Here is a 23,175-nt window from a genome sequence, read left to right as displayed (position 1 = left end):
CTGCCATGTTTTGATCATGTGACCATCTTGAAGCGTTTTAGTGATTATGATGGGTAATGCTTAAGCGTGTTTTTGACGTGGACTTGGGAAATTCGAAACACAGGCGCGGAAAGAAAAGGGGTAAGGTGGCTGGTTTTTCATGAAATATTTAAAAGATCACAAATCGTATCCCTCGTTAGATATATAGGCCTATTTATACGCGTTAGCTTCCTCACTGTCGATATATTGGAAATCTCGATGTATTGAAAATTAAGCTACTGGACACACCAGACATCTACGTTTGCTTATCAGTCATTTAGAATTGAGTTTGTTTTGTTGTTGTTTTTGATGAAGTTCTATAGTACTTAAAACGTATTCTTGTACTGCTGGTTAACAAGAATAGATTAAGTAGTAGGCCCAGACTGCCCTACAGTAGGTCACTAGATGAACCCCAATTGATCCGATTATGGAATCAATGATTCAAATATATTTCATGATCAATTAATCAAGTTGGGCACAACCTGCATATGGGTAACAATTACCCATTTGAGTAGCAGTTTCCTGTTTGAGTAATCAATAAGTTACCCAAATGAGGAATTGTGGCACCAGATATATGTCACTTTTGTTTACATTTGACCGCTAATATACGTGTAGTCAGACTTTGGTATATAGTCAAATCTAGCAATATAGCCAGATTTAACAGTGCTACTGGACTGTGTATAAATTGCAAAGAAAATACTGTACTGGCAGGATGGGTGACTGATCATCTTGCCCTCAATCCTGTTCACATTAATGGTTCTTTCACCTTAAATTCCATTTCCTCTTGCAATTCCGTAGTAATAAATCCTTAATAAATCAAATTCATATACATATAACATCATGTGATTAACTTTCAGGTGTTTTAATAGTTATAAAGATGCCTAGGAGGAGAGCAACAAGAGCACAAGGTGCAAAATCCAAACCAAAGGTTCATTTAGACAGTGTTGGTGACACATTAACAGAGGATGAGAGAAACAAGAAAATAGACGTCTATCTGCAAGATTTGACATTAAAAGGTAATTTTATTAGAAAGATAAAGCTATGTAATTGATATATATGTATGTGATTATAATTATCCTACCGGTAGTAAGATTCAACAAGGGTCCCATTACCATATTCAACCCAATAAGTGCCCAGGGCGCTTATAGATTGAAGCAAATAATGGGACGCTTAATAGAAACAAATTTTGATAAGCCTTTCATCAAATATTTTTACAAAATAAGCCATAAATCAATTTGCGAAAGCAATCAGTAAGGAAACCAATACAGTTATAAATGTTTTCAGTTTGCATTTAATTAAGTAAGTCAAATTGAAGCCTAAAAAGGTGAAGGGGCGCTTATTGGATCAAATACTGTACATGCAATACATTTTATATACCGGTATATATATAAAGGACATTTTTATCAGGTGGATTATTCACATCACCTGTCTGTTGTTCCTCTTTTTGTCCATCAGTAAGCTATTCTTGTTAACACTATTTCTCAGAAAGTACTGAAGGAATCTTTATGATTTTGTATATGTAATTTTTCCTTGGACCCTTATTATGCATATTGTATTTTGGGACTGATCTGTCAACAAGGTGACTGACAGATTGCATGCACCATCTTGGATTTTGATAATTGGTATTTCTCAGCCTTAAATATTATATCTAGGACTAGCTTTGATTCAGACATTGTGAAAGTTGAAAAAAAATGGCCAGCAAGGACTGTGAGTAAGCCAGACCGAACAAATTTTTGTTGGACCAAACATAATGTGAATTTGTGTAATAATTTGGAGACACCATTTCTACCGACTTGCGGTACTTAATAATTGACAGATGGTTGGTCGGTCCGGAACCGATTTTAAAATGGTCGGTTTGAGTCAAATTTTGCCGGACATGTCTGTCGGACCGGCAAATTTCGCAATGTCTGTTAATTCCTTGGAATCTGGTAGTTGTATGGGGTGCAAAGTTGCAAACTGTATTTTGTGAGGGATTGGGGAAAACAGAGCCAATATATAAGCCATCTTGGATATTGACAATTGAGGTTTGTTACCTCTGTTTCTCAGAAAGTACTGTCAGAAGGGATTTTTCTCATTATTTTATGTATTATTAGCTAGTGTATAGGTATCATATAGTCTTGTATATCCTTTTAGAAGTTTTCACAAATTGTTATAATAGCTAGGTTTTGATTTTGAAGTAAAGAGGAGAAACGGTTCAACTTTTATTTTACTGATATAGATTTAACAATGGTGGACATTAAGTCCCTCTGGGATCTCTTTGTTGATTTAAGGATATGATTTCGTATACATACACTACAACAATTGTGATATATTTTTTTTCAGTCGTGGAACGAAAGAAAAAATTGGAGAGAGATTTGCAGAGTATGCTGAGCATGATTGACCAGCAGTTTCTGTGGGAGTTAAGCCGCATGCCCACTGTATGTATTTTTCCATAATTCAATTATATTTAATGAGAATTCTTTGGTTAACAAACTAAAATGATATCCTGTAATTAGTACATTATACATTTTACAATTAATTTATATCTAGCTACTGCATGATCCTTTTTGTGTCGCCTGCAACAGCGTCAGTGTCAGTAGCGTCCGGGAAACAGTTTCTGTGCGATAACTTAAGTATTTAATATCCAATTTCAACCAAATTTGGTATATTACTTTATATCAATGAGATCTCAGATTAGTACGATAATAGTCAAAAACCGTCAATATTTGCAAGAGTTATGGGACTTTAAAATCGTCAAAACAGATAAATCCATAGTTACCACTCGATAACTTAAATATTTATTGTCCAATTTCAACCAAATTTTAGAAATTGTTTTATACTGATGAGATCTCGGATGAGATCAATGATGGTCAAAATCCTTCAATATATGCAAGAGTTACGGGACTTCAAAATTGTCAAAACAGATAAATCCATGGTTTCTGCTCGATATTAAAAGCAAGGGCGACACTTAGGTATCACTACTATGACGGCGTTGGTGTCAGTAGCGGGAAACAGTTTCTGTGCGATAACTTAAGTATTTATTGTCCGATTTCAACCAATTTGGTTTGTTGCTTTATATCAAGAGATCTCAGATGAGTTCATTTATGGTCAAAATCCATCAATATTTGCAAGAGTTACAGGACTTTAAAATCATCAAAACAGATAAAATTCATGGTTTCCACTCCATAACTTCAGAATTTATTGTCCCATTTCAACCAATTTGGTATATTGCTTTATATCAATGAGATCTTAGATTGGTTCGAAACTGGTCAAAATCCGTCAATATTTGCAAGAGTTAGTGGACTTTAAAATCGTCAAAACATGGTTTCCATTCGATAACTTTAGTATTTATTGTCCGATTTCAACCAAATTTGGTATTTTGTTTTAAATCAATGAGATCTTAAATGAGTTTGATACTGGTGAAAATCCATCTATATTTGCAAGAATTACAGGTCTTGAAAACTTCACCTAATTATCAACAATATATTCAACTGTAAATATTTAATTGTGATGCTGTGCAGACGACACATCCACTTCTGTGGAATTCATGTAACTTTTATAGAAATATGTGTCTAGTAATTACATGTGAGACAACATCCTTTAATATTTTTTTTGTAAATTATGAGGATTATGTACAATGTTGTTTATCTTGGTTCTTTTGTTTATTTAACACTATTTGTATTTTTACAGGGTGTCAGGAAGATGACCCTTGAAGATTTTATAAGTATGCCTAATATTTATTAATTTCTATTTTCATATTTTCAATAGTGTGTTTTAATTGACACAGTTTGAAGTAGATTATTTTAAGTTTCTTGTGATTGATATTCTGAAGAAGATAAAAGTTTTCAAGTACCATGCATTGATGTAGCCATTTTCATGCAAACTTTTTGTTAAAATAACAAAGAAACTACAGTAGTTGATTTTAAAGATATGTCTAATGTTCTCAGCCAAACTTCATGCTTAAAGATGCTCCACCGCTGACTAATGTTATTTTTTCTTTATCAAAAACAGGAACAGACAAATTAGTATTTTTCTTCAGTTACAAAAAATATTTACTTTACGCCATTACCACAATTGAAAAGTTTGAGCTACTAATTTTACTTCAAGATAAAAATATTGAAAATAATTAATTGCACCCCGAAAAAAAAATCTGTGTCACTATGTTCTACATGGAATGAAGTACTGATTGCGCATGCACGGAAGCAAAATCAATTATTTTATATTTGTTAGTTAGATATATGTATATACGATTAAACACCAATTATTGTTAAAATGATGAATATCATTTATGCTCTGTCGGCAGTGGAGCATCTTTAAACATTCAAATTTGTTTAAACCAGAGCACTCTGATAGCTGGACAGTTACTAATAATAATGTCTGGCTTAGAAACCAAGAATGAATTCAAGTAGTCATATCAATATAACTAATTATATCACAGTTCGTTTATTGTTTGATCAAAAGAAATATAAATATAAATTGTGTGATATGATTATCTTTTCTATCAAACAAGATCAACATACATCTTCATTCTTGTCTTATAAAAGTAATAAAATGTTTTTAACTATAAAATGAACTTGCCTTTTCCAGAATATGGTGGCACAGTTGATTTAGCTCAACAATATTTAGATACTCAAGAGGATACTATATGTTCTACAGTCCTATCAGCAAAGAAAGTTGGAAAAACGTAAGGATTTTTTTTTTTAAAAATATAAAGAAACTAGTCAACAAGTACAGTATTCATGTCTGGATTATTCTATAGTGTGAAAAATGTGCACAGGGCCAATTTGAATTGGAAATTTCAAATCGTAAAAAGTGAAATTGGAAGTCTTATAGCTAAACGTTTCATTATTATATCTCAAATGAAATAAAATGTATAACTGTATGCATAGGACTCTTTTGTCATGTCTTATTTTACTTCGTATCTACACATAGCTGTAAATCTGTCGTAAATCTGAAGTATCAATTTTAGACATTTAGCTACCAGTTGGGTAAAAAAAACCATTAGGAACCTATAGCCATTCCAAAATGCATTGCAGAATATGCTCTGATTGGTAAAGTAAAAAAAAAATTACACTGAAATAAAAAGATGACATTTAAAAACATAAAATTGATGTGGATGCTTAAAATGTTGATATGAATTTGGTGAGTTTTTCACTGTAGACTCCATTTCCTGTTGGTTTTTAGGTGTATCTAAAAGTGAGTAGCCTTGCTTGAATTATGGCATAAATCTATACATTGCTTCCTGTAGATAATACCATGTTGTTGTTTTTTTCTATAGTACCTTTCAACAACCAAACGTATTTGAAACTATAACAGAGGAGGAAGACGCAACACCTAGTTGTGCTTTTACACAGGTAAGGCATTAGAAATTGGCCTTGTCTTTAAATAGTGCTGTAAATTCTTTTATCTAAATACAACATAGTCTTCCTGCAAGAAAAAACAAAAACAAAACTTTATCAGGACAAAATCTTTACATGAAATACAGGTAGTCAAACTAGAAGGGGTACTTTATTTAGATAGTAGAATGTGTTACTTTAATTATATAAATAGATAGTCAAACTAGAATGTGCTACTTTGAATAGATAGTCAAACTAGAATGTGTTACTTTAGATAGATAGTCAAACTAGAATGTGTTACTTTATATAGATTGTCAAACTAGAATGTGTTACTTTATTTTAGGTTAATCAATGCAGTATTTACAATTGCCAAGACAAGCTTAACCTATAATGTAGAATTATTTGTATGAAAAGTGATCTCAATATAATAATACATATAACTAATGACTTGTGTGATTCCAGCCCAGAACAGCGTTGAGGAGAGGGAGGCAACCTATTAATACACCAATGTCCCATGTGTAAGTATTGCCTTGAGAGACAGCATATTGTTTAACACATCTATATGTTTATCACAAATTAAATGACATTTTTTGGCAACATGAATTCTATACATAACCAGTGTTTCTACCAGGACATCCAAGGACACTGGTAGAACTGTAAAAAACAACATTACATCTGTGAAACATCACATCTACAAAACCATCTTGACATTGTTATTTCACTGTAACCATCTTGACATTGTAATTTCACTGTAGCCATCTAGAACGAACATACGTACCCGGCCTACTGTACCTTTCGGCCGGGTACAAATTGGTCCTTATGTGTACTAGTGGAGCAGTGCCTCCGAAAATCATTTGGGCACAATTTTCTATACTTTTTTGTAGGGTTCCAATTAATTTGTGCGTATACAAGCATTTATATATAATTTTTATCGAAAACAAACATACCTACTATTCTTAATATCTAACGTACCGCTCTCAAAATGTCAAATTCATAATTTGTAGACTTGCCGTATAAATTCTCTTCAGAAAGTTCTTCATATGTGCATATGCAAATCCAAATGTCTCGCTGAGAATTTGATATTTTATATGGTTCAGTTTTATTGCCTAGTAGGTAAGTGATATAAAAGAAGTACAATAAAATGCATGCAAACGTTTTAATAATGGTTTGTATCATCATTACTTTGCTCCATTAGAAGTAATTGGCACCAGTTGTAGCTCTAAAGACGACAACATTTTCTGTCTAAAAGTCTTTTGAGCTACAATATTGCAACTATGAAGCGCTCTTAACATGTGATTTCACTGTAGTTATCTTGACATTGTAATTTCACTTTAACCACCTTGACATGTGATTTCACAGTAGCCATATTGACATTGTAATTTCACTGTAACCATCTTGACTTGTAATTTCATTGTAGCCATCTCGACATTGTAATTTCACTGTAACAATCTTGACGTGATTTCACAGTAGCCATATTGACATTGTTATTTCACTGTAGTTATCTTGACATTGTAATTCCACTGTAACCATCTCGATATTGTAATTTTACTGTAACCATCTTGATATTGTAATTTCACTGTAACCGTCTTGACTTGTAATTTCACTGTAACCATCTCGACATTGTAATTTCACTGTAACCATCTTGACGTGATTTCACAGTAGCCATATTGACATTGTAATTTCACTGTAGTTATCTTGACATTGTAATTTCACTGTAGTTATCTTGACATTGTAATTTCACTGTAACCATCTCGATATTGTAATTTCACTGTAACCATCTTGATATTGTAATTTCACTGTAGCCATCTTGACATTGTAATTTCACTGTCGCCATCGTGACATGTAATTTCACTGTAGCCATCTTGACATTGTAATTTCACTGTCGCCATCGTGACATGTAATTTCACTGTAACCATCTTGACATTGTAATTTCACTGTAACCATCTTGACATTGTAATTTCACTGTAACCATCTTGACATGTAATTTCACTGTAGCCATCTTGACATTGTAATTTCACTGCAGTCATCGTGACATGTAATTTCACTGTAGCCATCTTGACATTGTAATTTCACTGTCGCCATCGTGACATGTAATTTCACTGTACCATCTTGACATTGTAATTTCACTGTACCATCTTGACATGTAATTTCACTGTAACATTTGACATTGTAATTTCACTGTAGCCATCTTGACATTGTAATTTCACTGTCGCCATCGTGACATGTAATTTCACTGTAACCATCTTGACATTGTAATTTCACTGTAGCCATCATGACATGTAATTTCACTGTAGCCATCTTGACATTGTAATTTCACTGTCGCCATCGTGACATGTAATTTCACTATAACTGTGTTATGTAATGGTGAACACATCAATCATCCTACTATACTGGTCTAAACAAACATTACCACACAACAGTGATACAATATAGTATGTGTAATAAGACAATACAATGCCATTCCCAGGACAAACCCATGTCATCAAATACATGACTCTTATTGTTTGTTTGTTAAGGTGTTGTAATGTTATCTTTTATGACCTTACAGGATGAGAACCCCAGCTATGGGAAATCAGCTGGCTGCTACAGGATGGGAGACACCCCTTGTTACCCCTAAGTTTGACCCGCGGTAAGACATAACAATCTTATATCAATCCACAAAGATTGACATTATAGTCATACATCTGTATTAACTTCGGTACATGTCTTCCATTTGTAAAACTCTAGAACGTATGATAAATACTAGATTAGTCTGGTTCCTGGAATCAAACAATATTCTAAGTCCTTTGCAAAGCGGTTTTAGAAACCGCAGGGGAACGGTAGACCACCTAGTTAGACTAGAAGCATTTATACGAGAAACATTTGCCAAGAAAGAACATCTTGTGGCTGTATTCTTTGACCTTGAAAAGACATACGACACAACTTGGCAATATGTAATAATGAACGATCTTCATGATATCGGTATACGTTGTAATTTGCCAAAATTTATTTCAAATTTCATATCTGACAGGCATTTCAAAGTTCGAACGGGTTCAACTTATTCAGAAACAGAAACACAGGAGATGGGCATCCCCCAGGGTGGTATCCTGTCCGTCACACTTTTTGGATTAAAAATTAACAGCATAACTAAATGTCTTGGCCAATCTACGGAAGGGTCTCTATTTGTGGATGATTTTTTTATCTGTTACAGATCAAAAAACATGTACACTATAGAACGACAACTACAACAATGTTTAGGCAAATTACAACATTGGGCTGGCGAAAATGGCTTTAGATTTTCAAGATCAAAAACTGTCTGCATGCATTTCTGTCAAAAACGAAAATCACACAACGATCCAGACCTCACACTCAATGGAATTAAAATTCCAGTAGTTGAACAAACTAAATTTCTTGGATTAATATTTGATTCGAAACTGTCCTTTTTTCCACACATAAAACACCTTAAGGATAAGTGCTCGAAGGCCTTGAACATTCTACGTGTTCTGTCCCATTCTGATTGGAGTGCAGACCGTGAAATGCTTCTGCGTATCTACCGGGCACTTGACTACGGCTCGATTGTCTATGGATCGGCTCGCAGCTCCTATCTACAGATGCTTGACCCTATCCAGAATCAGGGGCTGCGTCTGGCACTTGGAGCTTTTCGAACAACACCTGTGAAGAGTCTCAATGTGGAAGCTAATGAGCCATCTCTAGACGATCGACGAAAGAAATTATCCTTACAGTATGCTGCTCAACTGAAATCCAATCCCAAAAACCCCGCATTTAACCTTATATTCAATCCACAACACCAGGACATATTCAGACAAAATCAAAAGCTCATACCAACATTTGGCATCAGAATTTCAACGTTTTTGCAGGAACTAAATATAAATTTCGACACCATTGACGAGTACACCATATCGGATGTACCACCATGGCTCATTCAAACACCTGATATCAATTTATCTTTGCATGAGAGGGCAAAGTCCAGTGCATTACCCGAAGAACATAAATCCTCCTTTCGGGAGTGCATTAGGACTTCCCCTGATCATGTTAAGATCTACACTGATGGCTCAAAAGATGGTGATAAAGTTGCGGCAGCATGCTGTACATCTAATCACTGTTCCTCTATCCGACTTCCAGATGTTGCCTCCATTTTCTCTGCGGAAGCTTGTGCTATCGGTCTGGCTCTTGACCACATCGAAGAACACGGCATTGAAAAGGCAATCATCTGTTCAGACTCTCTTTCGGTTCTTCAGGCTTTGAAATCAAGATGCCCTAGAAATACTCTAATTCAAAATCTTTTAATCCGAACATTTCGATTATCTTCTAAAACTCAAATTACTTATCTCTGGATTCCCAGTCATGTGGGTATAAAGGGGAATGAACAGGCTGATAAAGCAGCTAAGACTGCTCTTCGCCTAGCACAAACACATTTGAAACTACCATACACCGACATCAAACCTTCAATTCAGTCAGCCATCAAACACCATTGGCAACAAAGGTGGTCTACCGAAACAAACAATAAACTGTTTAAAATTCAACCTACACTTAATCCTAAACTGTCCAGTCGGAGAGACCGCAGAGAGGAAGTTGTTCTCTCTCGGCTCCGAACTGGACACACATATTTTACACATTCCTATCTATTGAGAGGGGAGGATCCTCCCACATGCCATGCATGTGATTCTCCTCTCACAGTGGAACATATTTTAGTGCACTGTATTGATTTTAAGCACATACGAGATAAGTACTACAATGTCTCCGACATGTACACTTTGTTTCATGCCGTGAGACATAATCATATTTTTAATTATCTCAAAGAAATCGGTATTTGAAACAAAATATGAACGTTTTCTCATCATATCATATCAACTCAACATTTCATTGTTTCATCAACTTTGTGCATGAGTTTTCTCATGTGTTTTAGCCAAAACTATTTTATCCCATGCAAACCTTTTTTTTTTTTTATTAAATAAACGTTTACAATCTGTGTTTTAGTCCTTACCTGCCTCTATTAGATGATTGACCAATGTTCACTATTAGAGTGATTGACTTATGTCGACTATTAAGATGATTGACCAATGTCACTATTAGATGATTGACTTATGTCACAATATTAAGATGTCATTGACCATCATGTTGTCACTATTAATCATTTGACCAAGTCTAAGTACTATTTCCAGATTGATTTGACTTTTGACTCACTATTAGATAGATCATTGAAACCTATGTCACTATTAGGGCAGCCCCATAAGACTTGATTCAATGTCCACTATTAGATGATTCCACCATGATGTCACTATTAGATTTGATTGACCTATGTCACTATTTGATGATTGACCTTGTCACTAATTAGATCATTGACCTATGTCTCTATTAGATGATTGACTTTTGATCCACTATCACTTTAGCAGATGCACTTGACCTCATATCTACACTATTAGATGATTGACCTAAATGTCACTATTAGATGCATTGACCTATGTCACTATTAGATGAAATTGACCTATGTCACTATTAGATGATTGACCTATGTCACTATTAGATGATTGACTTTCACTATAGATGTTGACTATGTCACTTTAGATGATTGACCTATGTCACTATTAGATGATTGACCTACGTCACTATTAGATGATTGACCTATGTCACTATTAGATGAATGACCTATGTCACTATTAGATGATTGACCTACGTCACTATTAGATGATTGACCTATGTCACTATTAGATGATTGACCTATGTCACTATTAGATGATTGACCTATGTCACTATTAGATGATTGACCTATGTCACTATTAGATGATTGACCTATGTCACTATTAGATGATGACCTATGTCACTATTAGATGATTGACCTATGTCACTATTAGTCCTACACTATTAGATGATTGACCTATGTCACTATTAGATGATTGACCTATGTCACTATTAGATGATTGACCTATGTCACTATTAGATGATTGACCTATGACCCTATGTCACTATTAGATCACTATTAGATGATTGACCTATGTCACTATTAGATGATTGACCTATGTCACTATTAGATGATTGACCTATGTCACTATTAGATGATTGACCTACGTCACTATTAGATGATTGACCTATGTCACTATTAGATGATTGACCTATGTCACTATTAGATGATTGACCTATGTCACTATTAGATGATTGACCTATGTCACTATTAGATGATTGACCTATGTCACTATTAGATGATTGACCTATGTCACTATTAGATGATTGACCTATGTCACTATTAGATGATTGACCTATGTCACTATTAGATGATTGACCTATGTCACTATTAGATGATTGACCTATGTCACTATTAGATGATTGACCTATGTCACTATTAGATGATTGACCTATGTCACTATTAGATGATTGACCTATGTCACTATTAGATGATTGACCTATGTCACTATTAGATGATTGACCTATGTCACTATTAGATGATTGACCTATGTCACTATTAGATGATTGACCTATGTCACTATTAGATGATTGACCTATGTCACTATTAGATGATTGACCTATGTCACTATTAGATGATTGACCTATGTCACTATTAGATGATTGACCTATGTCACTATTAGATTATTGACCTATGTCACTATTAGATGATTGACCTATGTCACTATTAGATGATTGACTTATGTCACTATTAGATGATTGACCTATGTCACTATTAGATGATTGACCTATGTCACTATTAGATGATTGACCTATGTCACTATTAGATGATTGACCTATGTCACTATTAGATTATTGACCTACGTCACTATTAGATGAATGACCTATGTCACTATTAGATGATTGACCTACGTCACTATTAGATGATTGACCTATGTCACTATTAGATGATTGACCTATGTCACTATTAGATGATTGACCTATGTCACTATTAGATGATTGACCTATGTCACTATTAGATGATTGACCTATGTCACTATTAGATGATTGACCTATGTCACTATTAGATGATTGACCTATGTCACTATTAGATGATTGACCTATGTCACTATTAGATGATTGACCTATGTCACTATTAGATTATTGACCTATGTCACTATTAGATTATTGACCTATGTCACTATTAGATGATTGACCTATGTCACTATTAGATGATTGACCTATGTCACTATTAGATGATTGACCTATGTCACTATTAGATGATTGACTTATGTCACTATTAGATGATTGACCTATGTCACTATTAGATGATTGACTAATGTCACTATTAGATGATTGACCTATGTCACTATTAGATTGTTGACCTATGTCACTATTAGATTATTGACCTTGTCACTATTAGATGATTGACCTATGTCACTATTAGATTGATTGACCTTACATGTCACTATTAGATGATTGACCATGTCACTTTAGTGTGACTATGTCACTATTAGATGATTGACCTATGTCACTATTAGATGATTGACCTATGTCACTATTAGATGATTGACCTATGTCACTATTAGATGATTGACCTATGTCACTATTAGATGATTGACCTATGTCACTATTAGATGATTGACTAATGTCACTATTAGATGATTGACCTATGTCACTATTAGATTATTGACCAATGTCACTATTAGATTATTGACCTATGTCACTATTATTGACCTATGTCACTATTAGACCTATGTCACTATTAGATTATTGACCTATGTCACTATTAGATTATTGACCTATGTCACTATTAGATGATTGATTGACTATGTCACTATTAGATGATTGACCTATGTCACTATTAGATTATTGACCTAATGTCACTATTAGATTATTGACCTATGTCACTATTAGATGATTGACCTATGTCACTATTAGATTGATTGACCAATGTCACTATTAGATGATTGACCTATGTCACTATTAGATGATTGACCTATGTCACTATTAGATGATTGACCTATGTCACTATTAGATGATTGACCTATGTCACTATTAGATGATTGACCAATGTCACTATTAGATGATTGACCAATGTCACTATTAGCACTATTAGATGATTGACCTATGTCACTATTAGATGATTGACTTATGTCACTATTAGATGATTGACCTATGTCACTATTAGATGATTGACCTATGTCACTATTAGATGATTGACCAATGTCACTATTAGATGATTGACCTATGTCACTATTAGATGATTGACCTATGTCACTATTAGATGATTGACCTATGTCACTATTAGATGATTGACTATGTCACTATTAGATGATTGACCAATGTCACTATTAGATGATTGACCTATGTCACTATTAGATGATTGACCTATGTCACTATTAGATGATTGACCTATGTCACTATTAGATGATTGACCTATGTCACTATTAGATGATTGACCTTGTCACTATTAGATATTGACCTATGTCACTATTAGATGATTGACCTAATGTCACTATTAGATATTGACCTATGTCACTATTAGATGATTGACCTTTGTCACTATTAGATTGATTGACCTATGTCACTATTAGATGATTGACCTATGTCACTATTAGATAGATTTGACCTATGTCACTATTAGATTATTGACCTAGTCACTATTAGATGATTGACCTATGTCACTATTTATTGACCTATCATATAGTGACTATGTCACTATTAGATGATTGACCTATGTCACTATTAGATGATTGACCTATGTCACTATTAGATGATTGACCAATGTCACTATTAGATGATTGACCTATGTCACTATTAGATTATTGACCTATGTCACTATTAGATATTGATTGATTAGACTATGTCACTATTAGATGATTGACCTATGTCACTATTAGATATTAGATTGACCTATGTCACTATTAGATATTGACCTATGTCACTATTAGATGATTGACCTTATGTCACTATTAGATGATTGACCAATGTCACTATATGATTGACATCACTATTAGATATTGACCTATGTCACTATTAGATTTGACCTATGTCACTATTAGATTATTGACCTTATGTCACTATTAGATTATTGACCTATGTCACTATTAGATTGATTGACTATGTACTATTATTATTGACTGTCCACTATTAGATGATTGACCTATGTCACTATTAGATTGATTGACTATGTCACTATTAGATGATTGACCAATGTCACTATTAGATTATTGACCTATGTCACTATTAGATGATTGACCTATGTCACTATTAGATGATTGACCTATGTCACTATTAGATGATTGACTATGTCCACTATTAGATGATTGACCTATGTCACTATTAGATTATTGACCTATGTCACTATTAGATTTTGACTATGAATATTAATGATGACTAACTAGTATTGACTATGTATATTATGATTACCTATGTCCTATTAGATATTGACCATGTCACTATCTAGATGATTGACCTTGTTCACTATTAATTTTACATTATAACTTTTATAGATGACATGTCATATAAACTACTTCACTCATAAAACTGATTCAATCTTGTTTTTGAGGCCGAGTGTCTTGGATTATTCACTTCATTTAGTAATGACAACATGTCATATAAACTACTTCACTCACTGATCAACATGTCATATAAACTACTTCACTCACTGATCAACATGTCATATAAACTACTTCACTCACTGATCAACATGTCATATAAACTACTTCACTCACTGATCAACATGTCATATAAACTACTCATCACTCACTGATCAACACATGTCATATAAACTACTTCACTCACTGATCAACATGTCATATAAACTACTTCACTCACTGATCAACATGTCATGCATGTCATATAAACTACTTCACTCACTGATCAACATGTCATATAAACTACTCACTCACATCACTCACATGATCAACATGTCATGTAAACTACTTCACTCACTGATCAACATGTCATATAAACTACTTCACTCACTGATCAACATGTCATATAAACTACTTCACTCACTGATCAACATGTCATATAAACTACTTCACTCACTGATCAACATGTCATATAAACTACTTCACTCACTGATCAACATGTCATATAAACTACTTCACTCACTGATCAACATGTCATATAAACTACTTCACTCACTGATCAACATGTCATATAAACTACTTCACTCACTGATCAACATGTCATATAAACTACTTCACTCACTGATCAACATGTCATATAAACTACTTCACTCACTGATCAACATGTCATATAAACTACTTCACTCACTGATCAACATGTCATATAAACTACTTCACTCACTGATCAACATGTCATATAAACTACTTCACTCACTGATCAACATGTCATATAAACTACTTCACTCACTGATCAAATGTCTGATAATCTTCACTCACTGATCAACATGTCATATAAACTACTTCACTCACTGATCAACATGTCATATAAACTACTTCACTCACTGATCAACATGTCATATAAACTACTTCACTCACTGATGTCATTAAACTACTTCACTCACTGATCAACATGTCATTAAACTACTTCACTCACTGATCAACATGTCATATAACACTCACTACTACAACATGTCATATAAACTACTTCACTCACTGATCAACATGTCATATAAACTACTTCACTCACTGATCAACATGTCATATAAACTACTTCACTCACTGATCAACATGTCATATAAACTACTTCACTCACTGATCAACATGTCATATAAACTACTTCACTCACTGATCAACATGTCATATAAACTACTTCACTCACTGATCAACATGTCATATAAACTACTTCACTCACTGATCAACATGTCATATAAACTACTTCACTCACTGATCAACATGTCATATAAACTACTTCACTCACTGATCAACATGTCATATAAACTACTTCACTCACTGATCAACATGTCATATAAACTACTTCACTCACTGATCAACATGTCATATAAACTACTTCACTCACTGATCAACATGTCATATAAACTACTTCACTCACTGATCAACATGTCATGTTCTATCATGATCAACTGTCATATAAACTACTTCACTCACTGATCAACATGTCATATAAACTACTTCACTCACTGATCAACATGTCATATAAACTACTTCACTCACTGATCAACATGTCATATAAACTACTTCACTCACTGATCAACATGTCATATAAACTACTTCACTCACTGATCAACATGTCATATAAACTACTTCACTCACTGATCAACATGTCATATAAACTACTTCACTCACTGATCAACATGTCATATAAACTACTTCACTCACTGATCAACATGTCATATAAACTACTTCACTCACTGATCAACATGTCATATAAACTACTTCACTCACTGATCAACATGTCATATAAACTACTTCACTCACTGATCAACATGTCATATAAACTACTTCACTCACTGATCAACATGTCATATAAAACTACTTCACTCACTGATCAACATGTCATATAAACTACTTCACTCACTGATCAACATGTCATATAAACTACTTCACTCACTGATCAACATGTCATATAAACTACTTCACTCACTGATCAACATGTCATATAAAACTACTTCACTCACTGATCAACATGTCATATAAACTACTTCACTCACTGATCAACATGTCATATAAACTACTTCACTCACTGATCAACATGTCATGTATAAACTACTTCACTCACTGATCAACATGTCATATAAACTACTTCACTCACTGATCAACATGTCATATAAACTACTTCACTCACTGATCAACATGTCATATAAACTACTTCAGTCACTGATCAACATGTCATATAAACTACTTCACTCACTGATCAACATGTCATATAAACTACTTCACTCACTGATCAACATGTCATATAAACTACTTCACTCACTGATCAACATGTCATATAAACTACTTCACTCACTGATCAACATGTCATATAAACTACTTCACTCACTGATCAACATGTCATATAAACTACTCATCACTGACACTATCAACATGTCACTATAAACTACTTCACTCACTGATCAACATGTCATATAAACTACTTCACTCACTGATCAACATGTCATATAAACTACTTCACTCACTGATCAACATGTCATATAAACTACTTCACTCACTGATCAACATGTCATATAAACTACTTCACTCACTGATCAACATGTCATATAAACTACTTCACTCACTGATCAACATGTCATATAAACTACTTCACTCACTGATCAACATGTCATATAAACTACTTCATCACTTGATCAACATGTCATGTAAACTACTTCACTCACTGATCAACATGTCATATAAACTACTTCACTCACTGATCAACATGTCATATAAACTACTTCACTCACTGATCAACATGTCATATAAACTACTTCACTCACTGATCAACATGTCATATAAACTACTTCACTCACTGATCAACATGTCATATAAAACTACTTCACTCACTGATCAACATGTCATATAAACTACTTCACTTCACTGATCAACATGTCATATAAACTACTTCATCACTGTTTCATTCATCACGATCAACATGTCATAAAACTACTTCACTCACTGATCAACATGTCATATAAACTACTTCACTCACTGATCAACATGTCATGTAAACTACTTCACTCACTGATCAACATGTCATATAAACTACTTCACTCACTGATCAACATAACATAGATGTGAACTGTGGCAGGTTATCTAGGATAATTAGTCTACAGTTTCAATTTATACAGGTAGCATAAAGTGGTCACGCCCCATCGAATAACAACTTTTATATAAGGCATATATACAGATGTGTCTCAAAAGAAATGAATAATACAGATGGGGAACTTCTAATAACTATTGCAGGATTTAATGAAATTTCCATCTGAATTGAATGTCTAAGTTTTGATTAATGATTTATTGCTTTTATTTCAGACGCTGTCAGTGGAAGTTGACCCACACTGCGATTTAGAAAATGTGGTGATACCAGACAACTTATCTAAATCTCAGATTACACAATTAATGGGAGTTCTACAAGACTTCATCAAAAAGGCAAAGAACTGAAGTAAAGCTTTTTGTATTTTAGTAACAATCTAATAAGATGTCAAACTGCTTCAGTTGGAAAACAAGGGACATAACTCTAGAACATGACGTATACGTTGGATCTAGTACAACTATGAATGCCAGTACATGTATATGTTCTTGTGTCAATCTAGTTCAGATGCCACATGCATGTATCTACAAATTCCTCAGCAGTTACAATGTCTTGTCTTCTGAAGCCATACTGTACTGGTCCTAAACCACTGAAGATGCCTTCACAAATTTTGCAAGGTACTTGCTTATGCTGCTGTGCAGTGTACATGTACTTCTGATAACTTGGTGTACTTTCGTTTTGAGCTCAGGTCGGAGAATAAGGAAAATGTTTTACTTGTCATGATTATATTGTTTTAAGTAAGTGATCATTTTTAAAGTCAATCACCTCTTGGTGGTTTCAAAGATCAGAAGTCATTAATGTTTTTAGTGTGAGCTTACAAAGTACTCACACCATTATTTTATTTTATTTTATATTTTTTTGTCTCTGGCATGGAGTCTTGTGTACTTCTGCTATCTGCAAATTCCAGCTGTTCAAGATACACCAGAAGTCAGCTACTCATCATGTTAAATTGCTATTTCTGTGATTGAGTGACACCAATGTTTTAAAAACAAATTATAAAGAACCCATCAGTGATATAACTAAAATTAAACAACTTTGACATTGAACGGTGAACAGTGAACAGTAAACAGTGCTTGTAAACACAGTATTGTCAAAACTTCAAGCAACTTATACAAATGATTAGAATAGTTTAAGTTCCTCATTGACTGTGGAAAATCTTGTAACAATACTATATAATGCAAACAACGGATGTTAAAAAAGTTTTTTATTTCAATGTAAAAGTATCTAATTATTTGTTAGGTTAAAATATCTTCTAGCATAGTATATGTATGTATGTACTTTCACTAATGTCTTATGGACATGGTAACAATCACAAATGTTACAGACGTTTGGGCCATGGTCTTTTGTTAGTCCCTCACGGTCCACCAATTAAAGGGGAGACACATGTGCTTGTTCCTAAACAGTCTTGAGTGACTTAACTTATATTAAACTTTCCATACAATATACATGCAGCATAATATGTACCAAGACATTATGGTAAGATTGAAGGTTATTCCATCAAAATGCTGATGGATCAATGTAGATTTTGTTTTTAAATACATGTATGTAAAAAGAATACAAGTTCGAGAAAAGCTTTGAAAGTGTAGATGACAAAATAATTCTATATTTGTTCACACAATCACACACAAAATGATTGTTCTTAATCATATTTATATATAGAGAATATTCCTTGTTTCTTGATGATTAACATTAAAGTATGGCGTCTCTGTCCTCTGTCTCGACTAAGCGTAATGATACAATACATGTATTTGAATCTGCTGTGTTACAAGTTGACTCCCCCTTAAATTATTTCCCTTTGACTAATTTAGTTCCACACATGGTGCACAAGCAAAATTAACGTAAAATAATCAAATGCAACACATTTATTCTCCAATAAGTTTAAATGGAAATTTGATTTGAAAAAATGCACATATGATCAAAAAAAAAAAATTATTCTTGCCAATATTAAATTTTCACTGTGAATGCTATGTTCTAGCTTGTCAATATTGAGTGAAAATTTAAAAATTAATATTTACACTCAGGTGAATAACCTCATATTTTACTATGAAAAACTGTTTTAATAGCATCATCTGCCTATTGTCATGTGTATTCACACGTGTAATAATTTTGCCTATGTCAGTCATGTGCAATTCTTTCAAATTCTTTTTTAACATGCCAATATCTACGAAACTAACTGGTGAATAATGATTATGTTCAACATAAGGCTTGTTAAGAACAATAGAAACCAAAAACAAGTTAAAAATTTAATTTATGCAAAAATATTTTGTTAACAATATACCAGTAAGGAGACAAAATTAAAGTATCATATATTCTTTTCATATGAATTTGTATTTCTATAGGAATTTTGTATTTCAATATCATGACAGCGAGATAGAATGGTTGTTATGGACTTTTCTTCAAAAAATTCTGAGTCTTACTGAATTTGCCTTCTTCTGTGTCTAGAATATAACTTCCAATCACTTGATTAGTAACTCTTCTGGTTCTGGAAGCCTCTAGATCTTCTGTCTAGAAATTTGAAAGATCTTCGGGAAGAGTACAAATCGAGTGGACCTCTGTGTGTGATTTCGGGAAGAGTACAAATCGAGTGGACCTCTGTCAAGTGGACCTCTGTGTGTGATTTCGGGAAGAGTACAAATCGAGTGGACCTCTGTGTGTGATTTCGGGAAGAGTACAAATCGAGTGGACCTCTGTGTGTGATTAAGTAAAACAACGAGGAAGTCTTTAACATTTTTTTTATTCAAATTCTGTCTCCATTCACATTCTTTCTTTCTTTCTTTCTTTTCTATCATTTCTATTATATTCTTCATTTCATTCTTTTCTTTCCTTTCATTCTTTCTTTCTTTCTTTTCTATTATATTCTTCATTTCTATCTTTTCTTTCCTTTCGTTCTTCCTTTCTTTTTAGGTCGGGATGACCTATAGTCATCATGTTTCGTACGTCGTTGTCCGCTGTCCGCCGTCCGCATGCGTTAACTTTTCACATTTTGAATTTCTTCTCAAGTTCTACCGGTGCGATTGCATGAAATGATCCTGACATGGTCCCGACAAAGTGTTGTTATTTTTCGGGTTGATCCGAAATCCAAGATGGCCGCCACAGCCGCCATCTTGAAAACACATTTTGAACTTCTTCTCAAGTTCTACCGGTGTGATTTGACTGAAACTTTTATGAAATGATCCTGACATGATCCCGACAAAGTGTTGTTATTTTTCGGGTCGATCCGAAATCCAAGATGGCCGCCACAGCCACCATCTTGAAAACACATTTTGAACTTCTTCTCAAGTTCTACCAGTGCGATTTGGCTGAAACTTGCATGAAATGATCCTGACATGGTCCCGACAAAGTGTTGTTATTTTTCGGGTCGATCCATAATCCAAGATGGCCGCCACAGCCGCCATCTTGAAAACACATTTTGAACTTCTTCTCAAGTTCTACCGGTGCGATTTGACTGAAACTTGCATGAAATGATCCTGACATGGTCCTGACAAAGTGTTGTTATTTTTTAGGTTGATCCGAAACCCAAGATGGCCGCCACAGCTGCCATCTTGAAAACACATTTTGAACTTCTTCTCAAGTTCTACCGGTGTGATTTGACTGAAACTTGCATGAAATGATCCTGACATGGTCCTGACAAAGTGTTGTTATTTTTTTAAAGTTGATGCGAAACCCAAGATGGCCGCCACAGCCGCCATCTTGAAAACACATTTTGAACTTCTTCTCTAGTTCTACCGGTGCGATTTGACTGAAACTTGCATGAAATGATCCTGACATGGTCCCGACAAAGTGTTGTTATTTTTCGGGTCGATCCGAAATCCAAGATGGCCATCACAGCCGCCATCTTGAAAACACATTTTGAACTTCTTCTCAAGTTCTACTGGTGCGATTTGACTGAAACTTGCATGAAATGATCCTGACATGGTCCCAACAAAGTGTTCTTATTTTTCTGGTCGATCCGAAATCCAAGATGGCCGCCACAGCCGCCATCTTGAAAACACATTTTGAACTTCTTCTCAAGTTCTACCGTTGTGATTTGGCTGAAGCTTGCATGAAATGATCCTGATATGGTCCTAACAAAGTGTTGTTATTTTTCGGGTTGATGCGAAATCCAAGATGGCCACCACAGCCGCCATCTTGAAAACACATTTTGAACTTCTTCTCAAGTTCTACCGGTGCGATTTGGCTGAAACTTGCATGAAATGATCCTGACATGGTCCCGACAAAGTATTGTTACATCTCTGGTTGATCACAAATCGAAGATGGCTACCATGACACTATATCTAATTAATTTCCTATATGTTAAGGCCCTTGGGCCTCTTGTTTGAAATAAAATTTGTTGAAAGAAATTGAAAATGATCCTGACATGGTTCTGACAAAGTGACACCATTTATAATTAGTTTTACTATTGCCAAGGTAGTCAGATGACCGTTAAGACCCTTTGGGCCTCTTGTTTTCTATTATATTCTTCATTTCTTTCTTTTCTTTCCTTTCGTTCTTCCTTTCTTTTCTATAATTTTTTTTCTTTTCTTTGGCATTGTAATCTAGACTGGTTTGTTTCATAGTTATATCAATTTATGCTCACTTGTATTGCTGTAGTATTTAAAAGTTGTAAGCTCCTGAAAAGTACTAGTGTTGTTGTTTTGTGGATGTTTAACACATTTAAGTATCAAGGGTTAGGGGGTTGATATGACAACTTCATAACTTTGTTAAAGTTGGGTGTACTTCTTTTAGAAGCAGAATTTAAACAACCTTAATGCTTATATTGTCTACTTAAGCTTGTATGATGCAGATATTTGTCGCAAAATTTTAATATTTTCCTGTCTGAAATGATAAGTTTTGTTAATCTGTTTTCATCAAAGCTTGTTTTCAAATGTTTGTACTATTAGTACATATCAACATTGAATGAATGTTTAATTTTTCATTACTATTTAAAGTCAGCTCTTTAACAATAAATGTTGAAGTATCAAATATTGCATTATAACTGTCCTAGTTTTTTTATTAGGTCACCTGAGACGAAGTCTCAAGTGACCTAGTCCGTTGTCGTCAGTCGTCCATCGTGTGTTCGTAAACAATTTACATTTTCGACTTAGTCTCAAAAACTGCTGAAGCAATTTCAATGAAATTTTGCACAAACCTTCTAAGGCATAAGGCCAATCAAAATTGTGAATGATATGACCCCCACCCCCAGGGGGCTGTAGGAGGGGCCAAAAGGGGTAAAATTGACTAAAATTTCAAAAATCTTCTT

At 34.0% G+C, this 23,175-nt stretch overlaps 1 protein-coding gene across 1 annotated transcript; it reads left to right on the top strand.

Moving 5' to 3' along the window:
- Nucleotides 1–74: 74 nt before the first annotated feature.
- Nucleotides 75–22,902, top strand: LOC138316709 (borealin-like). Its single transcript, XM_069258366.1, has 10 exons — nucleotides 75–120; nucleotides 876–1,034; nucleotides 2,341–2,435; nucleotides 3,688–3,721; nucleotides 4,585–4,681; nucleotides 5,276–5,351; nucleotides 5,796–5,851; nucleotides 7,882–7,962; nucleotides 8,137–8,266; nucleotides 18,158–22,902. The coding sequence occupies exons 2-10, from the start codon at nucleotides 896–898 to the stop codon at nucleotides 18,284–18,286; spliced, it is 837 nt and encodes a 278-aa protein (XP_069114467.1). The 5' UTR covers nucleotides 75–120; nucleotides 876–895; the 3' UTR covers nucleotides 18,287–22,902.
- Nucleotides 22,903–23,175: the final 273 nt, after the last annotated feature.

This window comes from Argopecten irradians, chromosome 2, assembly GCF_041381155.1.
Source record: "Argopecten irradians isolate NY chromosome 2, Ai_NY, whole genome shotgun sequence".
Classification (NCBI taxonomy): Eukaryota; Metazoa; Mollusca; class Bivalvia; order Pectinida; family Pectinidae; genus Argopecten; species Argopecten irradians.
The sequence above is the reverse complement of the archived record's forward strand: the minus strand, read 5'-3'. Positions and strand labels throughout refer to the sequence as shown.